Source organism: Stegastes partitus, unplaced genomic scaffold (assembly GCF_000690725.1).
Source record: "Stegastes partitus isolate 25-593 unplaced genomic scaffold, Stegastes_partitus-1.0.2 Scaffold392, whole genome shotgun sequence".
Classification (NCBI taxonomy): Eukaryota; Metazoa; Chordata; class Actinopteri; family Pomacentridae; genus Stegastes; species Stegastes partitus.
Window position 1 is genome coordinate 268,619 of NW_007578123.1, and position 20,496 is coordinate 289,114.

Consider the following 20,496-nt stretch of genomic DNA (forward strand, 5'->3'; position numbering starts at 1 on the left):
TATTCTATGTGAGGATGTAATAACTAACGAGAGGAGCAACGACCGGGACATACGGAAATTGTCAATCCATTCCTCACGATTTTCGTCTCACTGTTCTCCCATCAGCTGGCAGTGCATCCTGGTCTGACCCAAAACCGGCATCAGTGTCTTTAATAGAGAACATGCCTCAGAATGGCCTTGTGGCGGAAAATAACGTAATCCTTCGCCTGTGTTCTTGTACGTGGATCGGTATCTGGACCTGGACAAGAGACAACGCCAACACAGTTTTGAGGGCATCCACGCTGTTTCCAAATGTAAACACAGGTTGCGTATGTGATATAAAGAACATATTTTGTTGCAGGCAGTGATGTTTCGAAGCCTAAAACCCCGGTTATTGATGTCCACATGCAGATGCATAAATGGAGGATTCGCAAATGTTTACTTTGGTCGGAGGTTTTTGAAAGAATCGTTTTTAATGCCATAAATCTGCGTTTTCGTGTGGATGACGGGCCGAATCAGAGAAAAATATCTTCGTTTTGTGAGATACCCTGCTACGTGTGGACGATTTACACCCTATGTGTACTTTATACTACAACTCTTGCATTATTGCAACAAAAAACAAATATTATTTTGTGTAAAACACGTCAGTCAGGTTGTGAGAGTTAATTAACACATCTGGCAAGTTGCAAATGTGCTGATAGTGAAAGTATCGGTAATACATTCACTGACAGCATCAATAGACACGATGATTACATTTAAGCAGAATAACAATATTTCTCTGACCTTAACCAAGGCATTTTTGTTGCTTAAACCTAACCACAGCTGTGATGCAAACCCACATCTCAGGTGTGAGAGATCAGCACTTTATGTTGCCACCACCCACCCAGACCTTCTCCTGCCAGTGCAGTTCCAAAAAAAAGTTGCCTGCGTGTGTAGCCAAATTCAGGAGCAATTATGTTAAACTTAAAAATAGTTAAGAAAGCCAATCAGTGTGTACAAGTGTGGTTAATGGCTGTGTACTACTTGAAAACTGTCCTTGGATCTGCTGAAATACCAGGCAACATTAACATGTTGGTTCCGCACACATCTGCCTGCAGCTGACCCGTGTTATTCATATTTTGTGACCATTTATTATGGTGAACATTACAATTAGCTGTTGACAGCTGCTGGTAGCTCACAGCGAACAGACTTTTAATTCCAGTCACCACTGTTTTAATGGGTTCTGTTCTCCGTGGGGGTTATGGTGATTTCAAAGGGCTCCAGCGTAAGCTTTATTGGCTGCTAGTTTGAGCTTGGCTGAGGTTAATTTTCTGTGTGAGACAGTGAAATTTGCGAGGCACAAACTGGCTTGAGGTGTGCCAAAACACCTAACACATGCAATGAGCCAAACTCATTTCCTGAGATAGTTACATTGGCCAAACTAAGGGATTAGACCTGGCTGACCTCTTTTGTAATGCTGGAACATGCAACAATAAGCCACAAATCTAACCTGTCTTTTGTCTGTAAGCTGAGCTGTCAAACAGTGTTATATTAAAATGAAATAAGGGTATGATTGCACAAAATAAAAGTAATAACTTATTCGAGACTGCCAAACAATAATCCTCTTTTCATATCCTTTGCAGAGATGGGTCATGAATATCAAAGTTTATTTTAAAAGGTGCCTATTTAAAATTAAGTCACCTTGAAACAGTAAAAAGTCAGACGGCTAAATAGCTACAGTTGATAAAATCTGGTAGGATTATGGTAACTGCCTCTCTGTGAAATCAAGGACCCATTGTTGTGAACATTATGGCTAATTTTGGGTTGTAAATCTGCCACTGCTGTCACTGCAAACCGCATTACATGACGTGTCACAGATAGCGTGACTGTAACTAAGGTTCGTGGGGCTTACAGAAGAGTCGATTAAGTTTAAAACCCGATGGTTGACAGCAGTTGGCAAATTTTTTTCTGCACTAATAAAAAGCACAGATAAAAGTTAAGTACAGAAGCCAGCGGAGCCACACAGGGACATATCATTTCCTGATCAATTCCGGCAGAGGCCGGATATTACAGGACTTCTCCTTCTAGTGGTCTGAGCAGTCCGTGGAGAGTGTTTCCATTTCCTCTACCAGACTGACCTGCTCCACTCTGAATGCAGGGCAGCGATCCAACACTGACACATTCTTCTCTTCAGCCTTGGCCAAATGCCACAAGGGCTGTGGCTATAAGAACACCATCCTATTGAATGTATTATCTTTGCATTGTATAGGGTGTTGAAGGCAGACTCATTACCATGTGGAACCTGTTGGTATTCTAGGGCCTACTCACCATGATGGGTATTTTTAGAGTGCAGTGGGCCCACAGTGAATTTAGAGTATGCTTGAATTCAGTCACTGTCAGGTGTATGATAATGTTAGGAAAAAAAACAGTCAAACCACTTAAAAAAAAAAAAAAAAAAAACCTGCCTGAAGCTGCACTGAAGACTGTATACTGTGTGTGGAACATGATGCTGACTTCAGAGCAGTGAAAGGTAGCCAGTTAATCCAGGCACTGTGCATGCTCCTATACAACTGAACTGCATTCTCAGTTACATTTTCAAAGTTTCTCCTGGTAAAGTGATGGTATGATGTTGTAGGAAATATTTCCACTTTCAAAGAGCCACAAAGTCCATGCGAGGGGGCTGGAGGGGTGGTAATGGCATAAGTTGGACAGAGGATTTTTACCCTGGAGATGAGTTGGTAACCCATTTTGGGAGTTCTATTTTTTGACGTATGTTCCGTTTTTACTTGCTCTTTGGATAGTTTTATAATCCTTTTTTCATGTCCTTTGCAGAGATGGGTCATGAATATTATTAAAGATTATTTTAAAGGTGCCTGTTTGAAATCAAGTCAGATTTTTAAAAAGTTAAAAGTCAGACGGCTAAGAAGGTACAATTGATGGAATCTGGTAAGATTATGACATATGAATGGCATAAGTCAGACAGAGGATTTTAAAGCCTTAGATGAGTTGGTAACCCATGTTGGGAACTTCACTTTGTGACTTATGTTACGTTTTCACTTGCTGTTTGGATAGCTTTAGGCACCAAAAGTATGTGGCTAAATTGAGAAAATGTCATGGTTTCAGGTAAATTACACCTGTCCACAGCACCTTTTAAGCTTCTCGAGGCATAGAAACTTGACTTTGATGTTAGAGACATCCATATCTACTGGACTGACATAACTCTGAAGATCAGGCCTTCATCAACAGCAGCAAACCTGAAACATGTGATGGAGCTCAGTTTGGACCACCTGGATGGGATGACGGTGGATTGGTTGGAGAAGACCTTTAACTGGGCCGACACCGGCACCAACTGCATCGTGGTGGCTAAACTCAACGATGAGCATTCCCTGATCTGGAAGAACCTGGACAGTCCGCAAGTTCTGGCTCTGGATCCTGCTGAATTGTACATGAACTGGGCCGGTAAATGGTTTGCTTCAAAGGAGCAATAGTAAAGTGATACAATTACTGGCAAAGATATTTGTGATATGTCACAAGTGAAGCATAGTCTTGAAGAAAATCAATTGTCAATGAAATTGAGAATGCAGGGTTTTTTGCTATGTAGGATTGTTTGTTTGTGGACACAGAACTGGAAAATAAGCTAGTAAATAGAAAATGTAAAAAGAAGATTCTATTTGTCATAAATACATATTTTGTATAACAGCAGAGCAAAACTGAGTGATCAGTTCGTCAGAAGAAATGAATCTGTTATTTTTTCAAGCTAGAAATGTTGTAGTTCCAGCTCCTCAAATGTTTCAGCTTTGTCATATTTGATAGGAAATGAAATTTCTTGGACTGACTTCCGACTTCTCGTTACACAACCAGTGATGCTTAGAGATGTTCCCTTAGATGCTAAGAAATATGGTATTTTGGTGTTCTTGGTATCTGTATTCATTTTTTTTTCTTGACATTTTGTAGAATAAACATGAATCCAGAAAACAATCTGAAAATGAATTTATGTTGAAAATGCTGGTTGCAGCCCCACATATTAGTGTTTGGACAGGGCTGCATTCTCAAATGAGAAGCTTTTTTTTAAAAGGAGTTGGTTACAGTGTCATTTATCATATCACCAAGCTAAAGGAAAATTAACCAGAACACACACATTACTTGGTTGTACCACCAAGTCAGGATTGTTTCTCTAACCCAGGGGTGTCCAATCCTGGTCCTCGAGAGCCACAGTCCTGCATGTTTTAGATGTTTCCCTCTTCCAACACACCTGATTGAAATGATCAGCTCATCATCAAGCTCTGCAGAAGCCTGAAAACGATCCTGATCATTTGAATCAGGTATGTTGGAAGAGGGAAACATCTAAAACACGCAGGACTGTGGCTCTCGAGGACCAGGATTGGAGACCCCTGCTCCAACCTAACTTCTGTGAATATGGTTGTGCTTTCTTCTGTAAGCCACAGGAATCAGGTGGTCATCATAATATTCAAACGTAGCAGAAGATAACTCTGCTACAAACCCTTAGGTGTGTGTGCTATTTTTACTGCAATGAAGTGATTATGATATGATATGGATCCAGTGCTGTAAAGGCTGGTTTATGCCTGAGGCTCTAAACCCTGACTATTCCCACCAGGCTTACTGTGATATTCTGAAAGACCTATCCGCTTTTTGTTGCAGTCAGATGAAATAACACGTCCAAGTGACAGACTGCATCTGTCAGAGGTAAAATATGATGCTAACGGTCCGTTCATCACTTAGTAGCACTCATCTTCTGTGTCTTCATCCAAACCTGGCTCACTAAATGCATTAGCGGTGGTGTTTGGTCAGTAAGAACCAGTGACAGGTGATTAGTTGCCACACTGATGGCACGGACCGCTGCTTCACTGTCATGTCGGACGCGTGCATTGCGTTCCCAGCGTACCCGACTCTGATCTTAATTACACGCTTGGCTGGAGATTAGCTTGTCAAAGAGGGGGCTATGATTTACCAGGGGACAAATTACCATCTGTAAAACTTATTTACATGGAGAGAATTCTGCAAGTGACCCCCAGGTCTTCCCTGATAGCTTGTAAATTGGTATGTCTCATTTCTGTGGCCTGATACTCCCAGTACGTTTCACCTGTTATTACAATAATAATCCCACACAGGTAACAATCTACAATCCACAGACAGCACTGACATACCGACACCTAATTGCCATGTGGGTAAAAATAATTGATATTCTAATCACAATGCATTTCGACTGTTTTATAGATGTAAGAAGAAGAAAAAAACTAATCATTGCTGATTAGTGACAGTTTACTGTTCCTGGGAAGAAATACAGTTTGTATTGTCACACTAATTATAGTGATGATAGTTAAAGTTCTGATAGCATTATCTCCGTTTTGTTGGATTCTGTAGGTGTGTAACTAAAAGCTGCATTTATTAATTCCTGGAATCTTTATTCTTAAAACCCTGATCAGCTCCAACATTAATAACATGTTAGTCTGATTCACTGAATGCAGGCTGCTGAAATAAACCTGCCCCTTGACTGCTCATTCCAGTTATTTCTCTCCTCCCTTTCTGCTTTCTGTGTGTTACTGTTTTCAAATTCCCCTCACTAGGGGAAACAAACCACAACCTACACACTGAAAATAGTAAGTTTTGCTGAAGATCTGGATCATGCACTAAGGCAGGCCTGCTTTATTCTGTCAGTGAGAAGCTGCAAAGATCCACAAAAAAGTTAGCTGTCTGACAGGAACACTCTTGTTTGTTTGCTTACTGGTTGTGGACAAAGTTTCTAAGCTTGGCTGATTGTCTGCAGTGAGCTAGCAAGCGTAGACAAAGACAAATGGTGTCAAAAAAACATAGTTTTGGTAGTGTCCCCATTGGCAGCGATAATGAAGAGCCAGGTGAAAACAGCTGCAGTGTAAGGGCAGGATCCTGCAAATAGCTGCAGGCCTGTATTCTACTGTATACGGTATACGGATCTTCTGAAATATTTATCGACAACTATAGATGGAGGGCCGTCCTGCAACATCCATGTTTCAAGATAGGCATCACTGTAAACACAGCACATGTGGTGATATTAGTTTATTATTATTATTATTATTATTATTATCATTATCTTTTTGGTATAGCGGGTTGCTGGGAGTGCTGTTGCCACTGGGAGGAGTTTGTTCAGTCTGCAGCGCTGTTTAGGTGAGCAGTAGGTGTACAAGAAGTTTGCTTTGGCAAGAAGTTGCCCAGCAGCGGAAACGGAAGACACTGTATCCATTTATAACAGTGCATTTCTGTTATGTAATTAAATGTTTTAATGGTACTTTCTTTAGAATTTGTGGAGCTGTAGAGTATGATTTATTACGTGACCGTCCAGGTTATTGTTAAGTCTTGAAGCCTGTATGGGCTGGGCACCACTAAGGTGCAGGAAGCTCAAATAAACAATCAATACACACTCCACAGACCGTTCTGGAAAATCCCACTTTGTGGAGGAGAAAAGCACTGCCTAAATCTGGACATTGGGTCAATGTGGAGAGAAAATATGCCTTTATGAATATAGCCGGCTTAGTGTGGACACGATCTAAATCGCTGAAACACTTGTCCGAGATGGATGTGAGGAAGCCCACGGAGGCTTTTTTTGGTGTATGCACTGAAAGAGCAACTTTCAAAGGAATGAATGGGGCACCATCTCTGAGCACAGTAAGCAGTTCTCCCTAATACATCCACAAAACAAAAGAGCACCAGTCAAACCGCAAACAGTGGAAAACAATGTAAAAAATGTATTAAAGGAATGTTAGTCTCTTCATCGCTGCACACAGATTTGCTGTTTCTGGCTGCTGTTGCTTTTTTTTGTGTTTGTTTCTTCAGTGAAGTGCAAGTGAAAGCTTCTGTGCGTCACTGCTTGTTGCAGCAAGCCTAAAAACATTTTATTTCAAGTTATATTTCAAAGCGGTTGTGTCTACTCAGATTGTTTTTGTAATACGCAAATTTAAAAAAATGCACTAAACAAACGATAGACAGCACCTCACTTTAACTGCAGGCTAGTTCTTTTAAAGTTTTATTTAAGAAGTTTGTCATTGTTTAACATTTTCTACATCTAGGAGAAATTTCAAAACATGAGTCAGAAGTTGGAACTCACCTGCTCAAGAATCTCTCTGAATTATTTATAGGTTTCAGGAAAGTTCCACCTCTACTATTTGCATTTCCTCGCATTTTTTATTTTTTGTCACATTGTTTTCTGGGCAAAACTTACCCTTCCGCCTCAGAATTAATGGTTTTCAAGTAATTTTGTTGTAAAACACAATCTGTATGTGGATATTTATTACTGCATCTGACAGACAAATGAAATATGCAAATTTAATTCCTGCATCTGTTGATGAATAATGGAACATGGCCCCCAGAGTGGTTGTGCACGTGGTGATTATATCTACTTGTATAGCTGTGTGTCTAAAATTTTATCCTGTATATATTTCACAGTATTTTGCATAAGATACCATGTTTTCAGCAAGTTTTTTTTGGAGGTTTTTCCAAGAACTCTTTTCTGCTGTGATCTCCTGTGTGTCAGTCATGTGTTGTTCTGCTGATGTAATAAGAGCGATGAAAATGCAACAGTTACGGCTACATGGCTGCTTTCACATCTCCAGTGTCTTGCAGTGAAACTGCAGAGCAATTTTCCACTTGTGGACAAGCTGTAAGGTCATCCCATCAATTCTTGTCAGCTTAGGTAACATCATTTCAGACCAGGCAGGGGCTGCTTTGCAGAGGGCGCTAATATAATCACAGGATGAAATGTCACAACAAACCTCAAATTGCACCTCTGTTTCCCCGCTCTGTGCAAAGAAAAAGAAGAAAAAAACCCTCTTCTGCCTTTCGTTGTAATGAAACATGATCACCTCTGTGGTTTAAAGTCTTGTGTCCTTGCAACTGCGTGACCCACTATAAAAAAAAAACACTGCACATTTACATGCACATATTGACATGCTAACAAATCTACACGAGTGCACACACACGTTGACGCACTTTTTCTGTGCCTCCTAGTCTTTTGTCATGAGGTAGTTATTCAATTTGTCCTTCCCCCATCTCGCTGATTGTACTTCTTGTGGGTCATGTTTCCTCGGGGGATTGTTTAATGGCAGTATAAGTGAAAACACAAAATACAGGAAGCAGCACAGATTCCAGGAAATGGGAAAGATATAGTCTGAACTGATGGAGGGCCTAAGGCACCATATGTTCTAGGTGCACTGTGACTAACACATTTTCCTGCAGCTCACAAACAGGATTTACATGCAGACACAAAAGGGTCTAGAACCTTCAAAAAATATATTCTGAACATTGGGTACTGGAGGATTCATTGTCTAAAATTTAAATTGCTGCTCTTCGCCTTTGGCTGAACCTTAAAATAAATGAAGAAAAACATCTTCAATCAATGTCATCACATACGGTGGCAGAATTCATCATGCTGCTGCCATCATAGTATAAAACAATGCCACGTTGAATGCTTATTACACCCTTGGTTTGTCCCTTAAGCATTGGTATTTGTATTTAATTTAGCCTCCCATGCGTGCAGCGTCTCTATCTAATTAGTGAGTAAAGTTTTAATGTAGTAGACCTCCTCCTCATTATCTTGTCATAGCCTGTGGGTGGCTACAGTTTTAGTAGAAAGAAAACATCTCACATCCTTCGCCCACAGGCAGCAGATGAAGCAACTCACATCCTGCTGTTGACTGGACCTCAAACATGACGTGTGAGAATAACAACACTATTTCAATGCAGAAGAAAATATATGTTTGTATGTATTTATATTTAGAAAATGTGTGAGATAACACTAAAGAGAAAAGTGCACGGACCCCTCATGCATTTGCTAGCAACCTGGTGCAAGCTGGAATTTATTTTCCATTAAAAATAAATGAATCGGATAAAGTTCAGTGGGTCACTGCTGAGGCGCTTTTGAGACAAAAAACAAAACAGAAAACAAACAAGACAGCCATGAATGTCAGGCTCCACCTAAAATTATGCTGCTGTGGTGACCTTTCTTAATGCAAATAAAAACTAATACTGTTTTGAATTGTGACGACCAACACAAATTTGGTTCAGCGTGGGCATGAAATTAAGAATCTTCAGGGTGTGTTTTGGAGAGGATGGTCTTTATTTGCTGTGTAAATCCATTACAAACGATATCCATATCTGGCATAAGTATGTCTGCTTTGTTCCCTTGTTGTCTTAGATTAGGGCTATTCCTCTTTGAAAATAGCAGTTTCAAGAACAACATCCTAAGATTCTTGTTGTTTGCTAACTTCATTGACCTCTACTGTTGATTTATAGGAATTACAATAATGTCAGTACAGCTTGTGTCTGTTTAGATCAATGCTGGAAAAAAGTAAAAATCCAGCATTGAAAATGTTGTAGCCTTTAACTGTCTTATATTTGTACTATAGTACTTGAGTATATGTACTTTCCACTACTGTCTTAGATGCACAGAAGACTGTCGTCTCAATGGAGTAGTATGGACTACATGTGATGCAAACAAATGAGCTTTTTAGGTTTTAAAAGAGAACACTATGTTATTGTGTTAAAGCTGACATATCGATTAAATGTTCCCCATGCATTGCAGGACAAATCCACCAAAAGTTACAGTGTGAACAACTTTCTTGGATGATACAGAGGTCTTACTTTGTGTCCAGAAATCACGAGCTCAAACAACAGTCACATATCTGCTTAGTTGCAATGGTTTTGATAATCTTTCATTTTTAAAACAACAGTTGGCAGTTCCAGCTCCTCAAAAAAGGATGATTAGAAGCTTTTATTTGTCACATCTGATAGTAGATTGAATATTTTTTTTGGCTTTGGACTGTTATGATCTTGCACTTTGAATGCACTACATCAGACTCTGGGAAATTACACTCATCAGCTACAAAATTAAAACCACATGCCGAACATTTGTGCAGGTCCCTTGTTTCAACAAAACAGCTCTGACCCATCGGGGCAGGGACACAGTACCTCTGGTGGTGTCCTGTGGTGTGTTGGTTCTGGCGCATCCGACAGATGCTTGATCAGATCGGGATCTGGATCAGAATTTGGAGGCCAGGTCAACCCGAGCTCTTTGTTCTCTTCCTCTGGTCGGTCATGAGTAGTTTTTGCATTTTTTGCAGGTCTCATTACCTTGATGTAGGAGAGTGCTGTTGCCATGGAGGGGTCGTGCTTAGTCTGCAACAATGCTTAGGTAGGGGCTGCATGTCAAAGCAATATCCCCATTAATGCCAGGACCCAGGTTTCCCATGACAACATTGCATTGTATGTCTAAATTACACACTAACAATGTCTTTCAACAGCGTCTGTCTCCTCTTCTGTTTGTCTGGGTTTTTTTTCTTTGTTTGTTTCTCTCGACAGGTCTACCTCCTGTTTTTGTTGTTTCCCAGAACGTTACAGTATGTCTGTTTAGTAATGTTACCCTGTAGGACTGTACATTAATTTGTGTGATGAAGTGTAAAGGCTCCTCGTCTTATTCTACACCGTCAACCCTGTGAGTGTGACAGGAGCGTCAGCCCCAGAGGCGTGAAGCTTTCAGCGTGACAGACAGCTCAACAGCCATTATGACAAAACAGCTACACGAACCAAACCAGCCAGTGACGCTCTCAGACAGACGAGGTATGGAGCTTCGTTAGAAGAGGGAAATGAGAGGGGCTTGACATCAGTGACAAAGGAAAGTCAAAAAGGCAAATCAAAAACCCACAAAAAGAAACCAAAAACCTACAGGGTTTCCTCTTTTTCGGTTATTGCACAGAATTTACACCATCCTCAAGTAGAATACAGTTCAACAACCCGAGTGTCTACTGAATGTTCATGATATGGAGAGCAATGAATAAATAAGAGGGTCATTTCAAACACAGTCAGCACCTCTATATGCTCTAAGTTGCAAGCATTAGCGTCTAATTACCGTTTTTACTACACCCAGCATCGACAGCCATTTTACTACATTTAAACTTTGCAGAGCTACAGGTTATACTTTAAAGCAGCTGTGTTTGACAGTAGCAGCTTGTCAACAACAAGACACTCTGCGGCTTTATTAGATGATTTACTCTAAATGGGACCATAATTTACTCAATGAATATCATGCTGTATTTAAAAATGTCTTGAAACAAGCATTCAAGTCCATAAACCCATTAGGAAAATGATTAATGAGGTAAAAAAATCAAGTGAGAAGTAGACCCATTTTCTGTGCAACTGGACTTCTTTTTGTAACTAAAGGAGTCTCCCCCTGCTGGCAATTGGAAAGAATGCAAGTTTTAGGTACTTTTGCACTGGCTTCACGTTTCAGACCAAGAGGCTACATCCATCTTTACATGCAATCTATGGGACATTCCTGTGACAGTGCTGCTTCACCCCCTTGGTTATTGATAACTTTGATCTTTAATACAATTGAAATGCAGAGTTAATGCAGAAATTGAATCCCTATTCAGCTGTCATAAACAAAGACATTAACAATAGAGACACAAAATGTATTTTGTCCCAGTTAATGCCTGCTGTAAAGTTGGAAGTTTTAACATAGAATAAAACTTTATTGATCCCTTCGGTGTAAACCTCAGGGAAATTGTTAAATGTTAAACATGGGGGTTTCGCTCCAACAGAGAGTAAAGCATCAGTTTTCTCACACCATTATCACCACCCTCTGAGTCGACCTCACAAACTTCTTAGAAAACAAGGCCTGCCCTGAATCCCTTTTCTGGGCTCCGGAGCTTTGGTAACATCCATCAATCCATTTGTTTCTGCTGCAGCAGGCAAAGCAGGTCATTCTAGAGGTGCCTCTTGCTTTGGCAGCAAATATTCAAGGCATCTTTGGGGTCTAGAGTCCAATAACCAAAAGGCTCTTATATCCATAGCGTGGAACTATATTAAGATATTTGCTATCCCTCTCTTTCTTTTGTCTGATTGTCTGAGTGCAGATGAGAGTGTTGATGGTTGCAAAGCCTGGGGATACATCTGCAGGCAAGGTGTTATTAGACTGGGCTGGTCTGCCTTAGTCCCAGATGTTCCAGGATTACTTCTTGTGTTCTATTTTAACGATTCGAATCAGTTGCAACTCTTTTTCAGGCAAAGTCATTACATGTTTTAATCATGTGTAACACTTAATGTTCCCACAGAGGATGAAAGCAGATTCACCATAGCAACTGGACAACAGATGTTTAGGTTTATTAGCCAACATGGACTCCATTGTTTTACGCCATGAGCTAAAAGCCTACAACTTAGAGCATTCAGGTGGCTTTTCATGCTTTTCAGTTTTAAACTGCATAATTGGCATGCTGCTTTTGTTTGAAGTCGTCCAACCCAGCTGAAATCAAAAGCATTTTGTCTCTTCTTTAATTACCAAGATTGATACAGAGAGACATAGTGTTCCCATGTCGTGTAGAAGTATATATAGATGTATACAGGTCAACATTTTAAGAGAGCAATTAAAAACTAGAAATACTATATGACAAGATGATGCAGACTGAATGTATTTTGTGGTTTGCTTTTATTGATACCCTATATTTAGCACAAAAAACAACCAATGAAAGAAAATATCACTCACTAGGGTTGCAGAAATATCCAAATTCTACAATTAAAATACCTAATCATTGATGGAATCTTTGAATATTTATTTGAATATTCGTGTCCAGGTTCTATAGCAAATTCAGACAAAATATCCTTTTTTTATTTTTTATTTTTTTTGCTGTTTTTGTTGTTGTTTTTTTTTTCAGACTTTATCAGACTTAGCTGCTGTTTAGAATCACCAGAAAGTGTTGGTGTATGTTACTCTACATGACGTTAAATTATTCTTTCGTGTTAGCTAGCGGAGTACAGAATATTACTAACTTAACTAGCTAGTGCAAGTTTGTAAAATAAGTAGAGAAGATGAGAGTCTTCAACCAGAAATGCCTGCTTTTGTATACCAATTCCTGAAATTGGATCCTAATTACTTAAAAAAAAACACTGAATTGCGATGGTTAATTCACACCAAGCGTGAACATAACGCTTGCCTAACAGCCACAGTGTCAGGGGTTAGTGAAGGGTTAGTTACCACTCAGCTGCCGTGTATGTCTGCCAAATTGTTGTATAATGTGAAGGTGTAGTGGGGTAAATTGGAGGAGAGGGGGGAAAAAAATCCTCACGCCCTGTTGTGTTTTTCCTCATCCTATGAAGCTCTCACCGCTGTACTCGCTTGGGGCCTGATTCTTTAATCAATAAACCAATGTTACTGCTCGATTGCTCAGCGGGGCCCGGCCCAGTGTGCTGGCCTGCAGCTTTCTGCATTACTCATCCTCCTAACACTTTTGTCATTAATGACACTGATGCATTTTGTAGGAGAAAACCATGGGAGAGCGAAACACATAAGATACACTATAGCGTGGTGTTGCCTGTGCTATTGAGTCCAAGAGGGAGGATTTTTTTATTTATTTTTTTTAATCCTTTGTTCATGGAGATGGATTGGCATTCATCGTAGTTCCACAGCTGTTCAACTGGGGAACAGATAACATCGCTTGAAATTAGCACCTTTATGGACGTCCCTGTTGCCATTGAGCTTCAAAATTAAAATGCTGGGGAAAGAAAGCAGCGAAGCCTTCAGAGGATAACATAAAGGCATTTATGATGCTGTTCACAGACTTCTTACGGAAGAGCTGATTGGTATTCAGGACACTGCTGGACTTTTGTCTTTAGTGCATCAAATTGAATGAAAAATGTATTCCACATCGCTGCTCTTGCTTCCTCCTCCCACTGAACTGGCTCACTGACCCCATGTGCCATGTTTGATTTTCATCTCAGGTCAACAAAAGACCCTTACATTAGACTATCCTTACCTCCCCACTTCAAGGCGCAAAGACGGGATTAAAGGCTGGATAAAAACATACCGAATGCTATTTATTATTCTAATGATTACAGCAATAATGGCACAACCCTTTGAGGACTGGCGTTTGGTCTTTTTCCTGACAGCTGAGACGGACACTTTTCCGTGTGTTATCTCTCACAACAGAAACAGACTGTCTCCAGTGTTCTTTTGTGGTCTACAGTGAAATGTTGTATCAATAAAATACCGAGACAGTAGACAGCGGGTATGAATTATTGAAAGGCACGGTGGTTCGGCTGGGGTTCTAATCTCCACAGTGCAGTTAATTTGATGTTCTTGTTTTTCTGTTTTGGATTCAACCTGCAATGCAGCATCCGTCCCTGCAAATACCACGGACAGAGAGGAGCAGACCGGTGGGAACTAAATGAATGATGTGCTGATGCTAATGTCCTCTGCCAGCCAAGGTCTTGCTTAATAAACCTCAAGATGAGATGGGCGTGCGAGAAATAACGTGATCAAAAAAAAATAAGCCTCGTCAATTCGAGCCCACACACACCTGAAGCTGCAGCTGATAATGAAAGTGGAATCCATAATGAGGGTGAGTGTTTGGAGGAGGGGGTGGAAGGTGCATTCAGCCATTTAGGAGCTACACAGGCTTAAGGGATATGCTTTGTAACCTGTATCAGGGCTCTGGAGTGAATATCAATATCCAAGGCAGGCAGCTGATCAGTGGGAAATGTTCTCTCAGCAGAGTGTGAGACACTGATCCGAGCTCTCATTTATCTCCCTGAAAAAGTCATGTGTTGCCATTCACAGCAGGTGGGACCGGCACGGTGACTTGATTGGAATACAATCAGCCATCTCAAGACTCAACAAATTGGTCAATAAAGACGAAGGCTTATTATCTCCCAGCCGCATCAGGACAGGGGAATTGAAGTCCCAGGCTTTCTAATTAGTCATTTTTATTTTATCATAATCGGTCTGAAACTACTGAGGGGATCCTCAGCCAACAACAGGGAGTTCAGAGGGACATTTTCTCTGATAAAAATGAGTGTGATAGCTGCAGATACATTCAGCAGCTGCATGGTCCCAAAACAAATGTGCTGTTTGTCATAGAGGAGAAAAAGAAGAACAAAAAGATTTTTTATTTTCAATCTCCTTCAATTGTGGCCCCCAAGTACCATATAATTCCCTTGACAGTGTGTTAACATTAGACTGAAGTGAAAAGTTGTTGTTTTTGCTAATTTACGCCTTTGAAATTGAGACGAAAAAAGGGACTGGCTCGAGCTTTTTACATTATACATGTACATGCGTGTGTGTGTGTGTGTGTGTGTGTGTGTGTGTGTGTAGTAGTGCCTATAATAGCATAACATAAAAGTATTCGCTCCCTCTTTTTCACATTTTGTTGCTTTTCAACGTCGGTCAATGATCGGGAGGTCAGCAGTTCGATTCTGCCCTGTAACCTGTGTCATGGTCGTTGTGTCCTTGGGCAAGACACTTCACTCACCTTGCCTAGTGCGAATCCGAGTGAATTGATTGCTTGAGGTAGTTGGAGGGGAAGTCATTGTTTCATAAGAAAGAAATTCTGTAGAGCTGACTTGGAACCAGCTTGATTAGTCATTGTGTACTAACTATGTGAGTAGCATTCATGGAAAACCTTAAACTGCCAATAGTTTTGCAGTTCATTGATTCATTGTAGTCAAATAATTATTCCCCTGTAGATGTACTGTGAGCAGTGGCATAATCCATCCATCCATCCATCCATTATCTATACACTGCTTAATCCTCACAAGGGTTGCGAGGCGGGCTAGCATAATCCATCAACAACAATTCAACAATTAATACACCTCAGAAACTAAATTTAAGGTGCTCTGCCATCTTGATTATAAATATACTGCAAAATAGCAACATGTAACATTGTTACGTGTCCATCTTGTTGCAACCTCTAGAACATGAGATGAGATTTTGTCCTCTTTTTATAGATGTATTTATGCCTAGGCATGATGCTATCGGGTTGTCCGTCCATCCATCTCATTCTCTTATGAGAACGAGACGAATCGAAGGCCACTGTCTTGTCACAAAACACATATTTGGTTGTAACTCAAAAATTCATAAACAAGTTATGACTCCCTTTCACATCAATGTCTAACAGGATAAAAATCATGAAGTGATGACATTTTTATAGCCAAAATGTCACAGGTCAACTTCACTCTGTCAACAACATCCTGCAAAAGCCCCTTTCTGGTCATGATTCAACACCATAACTGAGGAACATAAGGGGAGATTGTGACCATATTTTACATTTGTTTCAAGATTGAATTGGTGGCACTAATCGTTGGCATCCACCTTGAAATCGTGGTAATTCTATCGATCACCAGTGCTGTCGAGTTTAAGGTGTGTTTTAGAATTTGTAGCTTCTTTGCAAGATCATTCATATTGGGCCAAGCATGTGGGGGAAAAAAAGCAAGAAATTTGATTTTGTTTTTTGGTTTTTTCAATGACCTTGCTCACTTCAAAGTCTTTATTACATACTGTTTACAAATCTAATTTGACTGATTAGCAGAGGCATCCAACTACGAGGCAACAAGTCTCGTTCAATCATTGTTTTACTCATGCCTACAACACTTTGGAGCCAACCATGCAAACTACCAAGTAGGACAGTTAGAAAGTCTGGTTTATGTGCCCTTGTAACATTGCAAAAAAGTCACCAATGTTTTTGTCTCTGCAACCAGTTTCAACACTGTTGTTGTCAGACACCAGTGTTTATCAAGTCAAACGCATCACCTGATTGCATTATTATATAAAAAACAGCTTTTGTCCTGGACTTTCCGGTTTACAACAGACCATAGAATATGTTAGTCGTTTATGTTAATACACAAAATTTCCTGTGCACTGAGAAATTCTCATTGACGCTGTACCATAGTCTGTATATAAAGATGGAGAGAACATCGACTATTCTTCCCACTGCACAAAAGTGAAGCCAAAATGGAGCGTTTTCATTAAAGTTAGCCTTCAAATCAAGAACATTAAACCTTAAGTGCACAGTTTTTGTCTCCCCCTTCTGGTAACAACAGTAACTACACAGATACTCTTGGCACGTTATGCATTGCCTTGTTTTCTTCTTTAGACCTTCCTCTAAGTTTACCTACACCGCAAGCACACATCCCCAGAATCACTCTCACTGCCAAAGGGGGAGGCAAACATTCCACACTGTTTAGAAAGAGTAGCAAAGGTCCCTCAGAGTATCAGGTAATGCAGGTTATTGCAGAGCAAGTCATTACAGTTTAAAAAGATGAGAAATCACACAGTTAAGGAAATGAACAGTCCTTCAGTTTTCTTATGTACCATTCCTGAACAGACGTCAACAAGTTCCAAATGTTTATCACAGCTGTCAATCAGACACTTTTTAAGGCTTCTAAGTACTGATTTAAAAACAAATGTAAAAATGAACAAACATCAAAGTGATAAAAAAAAAAAGTACTTAATATGGCAAAAATCATAATTGGGAATGTTTTTGGGAGGTGCACTGTGTTTAATTTTGCTCACGTCAGCATGGAGGGGGGCGGAGCTTCTGTCCTATACCACAACCAGCCAGGCACCAGGAAGTGACTGCAGAATGTTGGTTTTAGGCAGGTTTCAGGCGATCTTGAAAACAAACTTTTAAAATGTTGTAAAAAGTTAGGCTTGTTTCTATTAACTGTTTAGAAGCTGTGAAGTGTCGTCAAAAGGTGGCGCTATAGGGTATGTTTTGCTTGACTTTAATAAACAGAGTAGAAGATGCTGGAAACAAAGCTAGTTGTTTGCCAATCACTAAAATGCCTCAAAGAAGAAGAAACAAACTAATTATGACAATCTATGAGAAAACAATAGAGAGAAATCTTCAGGAATTGTTTTTCGTCAGGGAAGTTTGAGCTATTCTCTCATGTCAGCTGGTTTTAAACATGTTTCATGCTGTCCAGAGGTGAAAACACAGAAAAAGCTGATCAGTCATGTGAGTTAAATGTCTTCTACGTTAGAGAATTATCAGAAAAGACATTTCCATCTCTCATTAGGCACATTACCTCTTTACAAAAAATGAAACTTCTTCAAATAAGTTAAAGCATAGACATTTAGTTGAGAATTTAAGAAGTTCCATCAACTTTTCCTAATGTGATGCTTCACAATGCGTAGAAACATACATTACGGGAACACGGTTTGTCAGCAGGAGACAAAGTTACAAAGTCATACAGTTTCAGCCCTTTACATTAAGTGTATAGTATAGCTGCAGTAAATGCCAGTTTGTCTCATCATAGGAAAATAAAGATTTTGAGAATCTTATTGAATACAACACTGAATGAGAGATTTCACTGGCAACAGACCAAATTATTCGTACACCTTTTATAAACGGATGCTTTCACAACAATAAATAAATAAAATATGCTAATGATCTTCTAATAGACCATGCAAATTCATTAGCAAAATTACATTTTAATTTCAGCTTCACTCCAACTAACTGTTAAAAAATGTGAGATCAGAAATTGCATATAGGCTTTAGAGAGGTGAGAATAATTTTGTTCAACTTTTAGTTACTGTGACTTTGATGTCAAATAACAGGAAAAAGAAAAGCTTAATAAGCCGGAGTTTCACTGTGCACCTTTGCAGCTTTTTCTTTCAGCGGCACTTTCATCTCCACCTCCATGATACTGTGTGTCCTGTTGGATGAACATAACCACACACTCCTCTCTGTGGGACCCAACCCAGAAAATACATGCAAGGAGACATTTCCTACAACCCCCAACCTACACATCCTCCAACATTATGAGAAGCAGCTTGTCTTTAGCTTCCACGTGGCAGAAAGAATTTACATCAATGGCTACATAACATGCAATGGCATTTAATGTCCCCACAGCTCAGTAGTGGATGCCACTGGCACTGTGATGTACGTTCAATTCCTCTGCTGAAGATGATGTGAGGTGACAGTGGATTTTGTCAGGATACGTGTGACATGCACTCTCTGAAGATGGACCCTTCCCTCTAAAAAGGAGCCAGAAATAATATTTCCTCAGTACTGTCCACCTGCTGATGAAGCTGAAAACCTATTTTTCTATCAAACGCAGAACCCCAAATCAGTGCTCACCACAAACGCTGTGGTTGGAAGAGAAAATGTGAAATCTAATTTGCAACAGATCATGTAATTGGTATGAAATTGTTTGTCCTGATACACTTACTGCATTAGTATTCTGAACCAAGCTGTTCTGCTTTGGCCAAAATTTGCCTTTTTCATTTATCACACAAATTATTCTGCGATAAAGTATCACATTTTCCACTTTACACAAACCTTTAATATTTAAGTGCTGCTATCTAAAAATATCTACACAGTAAAAGCTCTCTAATCCTGCCTTTCTAAATCTATAACGCTACGATTCTTTCAAGACCCTCTGGGCATATCTTGTACAGTGTTCTTTGCATGGCAACATTACATTAAATTCCCTTCGATTCTAGAAAAGTAAGTCAGTATTTGCTAGGTTGTACAGCTGGAATTCATTAAACAAAGACTTAAAATAGAGTGTGTGGAGGAGCTGCTGCATTTGAAGAGAGGGATTATTCCTTTAAAGAGGGTGAAAGCCCACCACAAGTGCCAACGCAACAGATGCACAGGGCTGCAACAGATGTGTAAATCAGCCTTCATGAATAAGTCAAAAATCCCTTTCAGGATGTTGAAAACTTTCCTGAGCGGATTAAACGGACAACCTCACTGCCGTACACGTGTTTGTATTTGTTGTTCAGTCAGGCATAAAACATGCGTTCCTGAAAAGATTTGTTTTTTTTCTGTTCCTTCATCTCTTTTTATTGTTAGTCTTAGTGGTCAGGCAGCATCAGCTGGCATTACTCAGCCTCAAGGCTTGTCTATTAACGGTATGGAAGCTCTGCTCTCTGGAGCAAACTGGGGAGTCGATGTGGGTTTTGTTTATACACCTATTGCTCCCTATTGCCCTGGGGTCACAAAAACTCATTAAGCATATATTTATGGATTGAAGTGTTCACTCAAAGCCCTGTCAGGGCAATCATCTACTACCATACACGTGGTTCAAAAAAAAAAAAGGAAAAACAATGACAACCACGTGCTAAATTACAATACCAGCTGATTGCAGCTACCTTTGGCACACACATACAAGAAAAGCAACCACAAACAAAATCCTTATTAGCTCTCCTCTGAGAAGCAAATGAGCACGGAGCCTTACAAAGCACATCAGGAAAGCCTTACACCCAATAGAGATCAGGAGTTAATTATATTACTCACCCGGGTCTTTGCGGTCAGAGCTGTGGCCGGACAATAAGAAGAGGAAATCCTGACAGGTGTCCTGATCCAACAGTGTGCTGTTGTGCAGGCAAAGGTCAACAATTAGGGTCACAGCTTTCTGACAGACCATGTCATACTCCTCTCGGTCAGAACTCATGCTCCCAGCTGCATCCTCAGCCGTGTGTGCTCATCCGAGGGGACTAACACACCCACACACACGCGTCGCAGCCTTTGCATGCACAAGATAAATGCAACTTGTCTCCGTCCCCGGCTGATTCTTCTCCTTCTTCCACGGTCTCTCAACAGCATGTACACATAAATGCGCTCGAGTGTGTGCGCATGTTTGCGTTTGTTTTGTTTGTTGATGTGTGCAAGCTTGCCCCAACATTGCTGCGTGTTTGTGTGTAAGCTGGGCCAATACTGTTGAGTGCCTGAACATTTGGTGTTTGTGCTGTTAAATATGTATGTATATATGTGT

General features: G+C 40.1%; 1 protein-coding gene across 1 annotated transcript in view; it reads right to left on the reverse strand.

Moving 5' to 3' along the window:
- The window catches only part of syt6a (synaptotagmin VIa), an 81,095-nt gene extending 60,920 nt beyond the window's left edge, over positions 1-20,175 (reverse strand). Inside the window, exon 1 of the mRNA XM_008285243.1 lies at positions 20,019-20,175. Within this exon, the coding sequence (XP_008283465.1) occupies positions 20,019-20,175 (157 nt within the window). The remainder of the gene's footprint in view (positions 1-20,018) is intronic.
- Between the last annotated feature and the right edge of the window lie 321 nt (positions 20,176-20,496).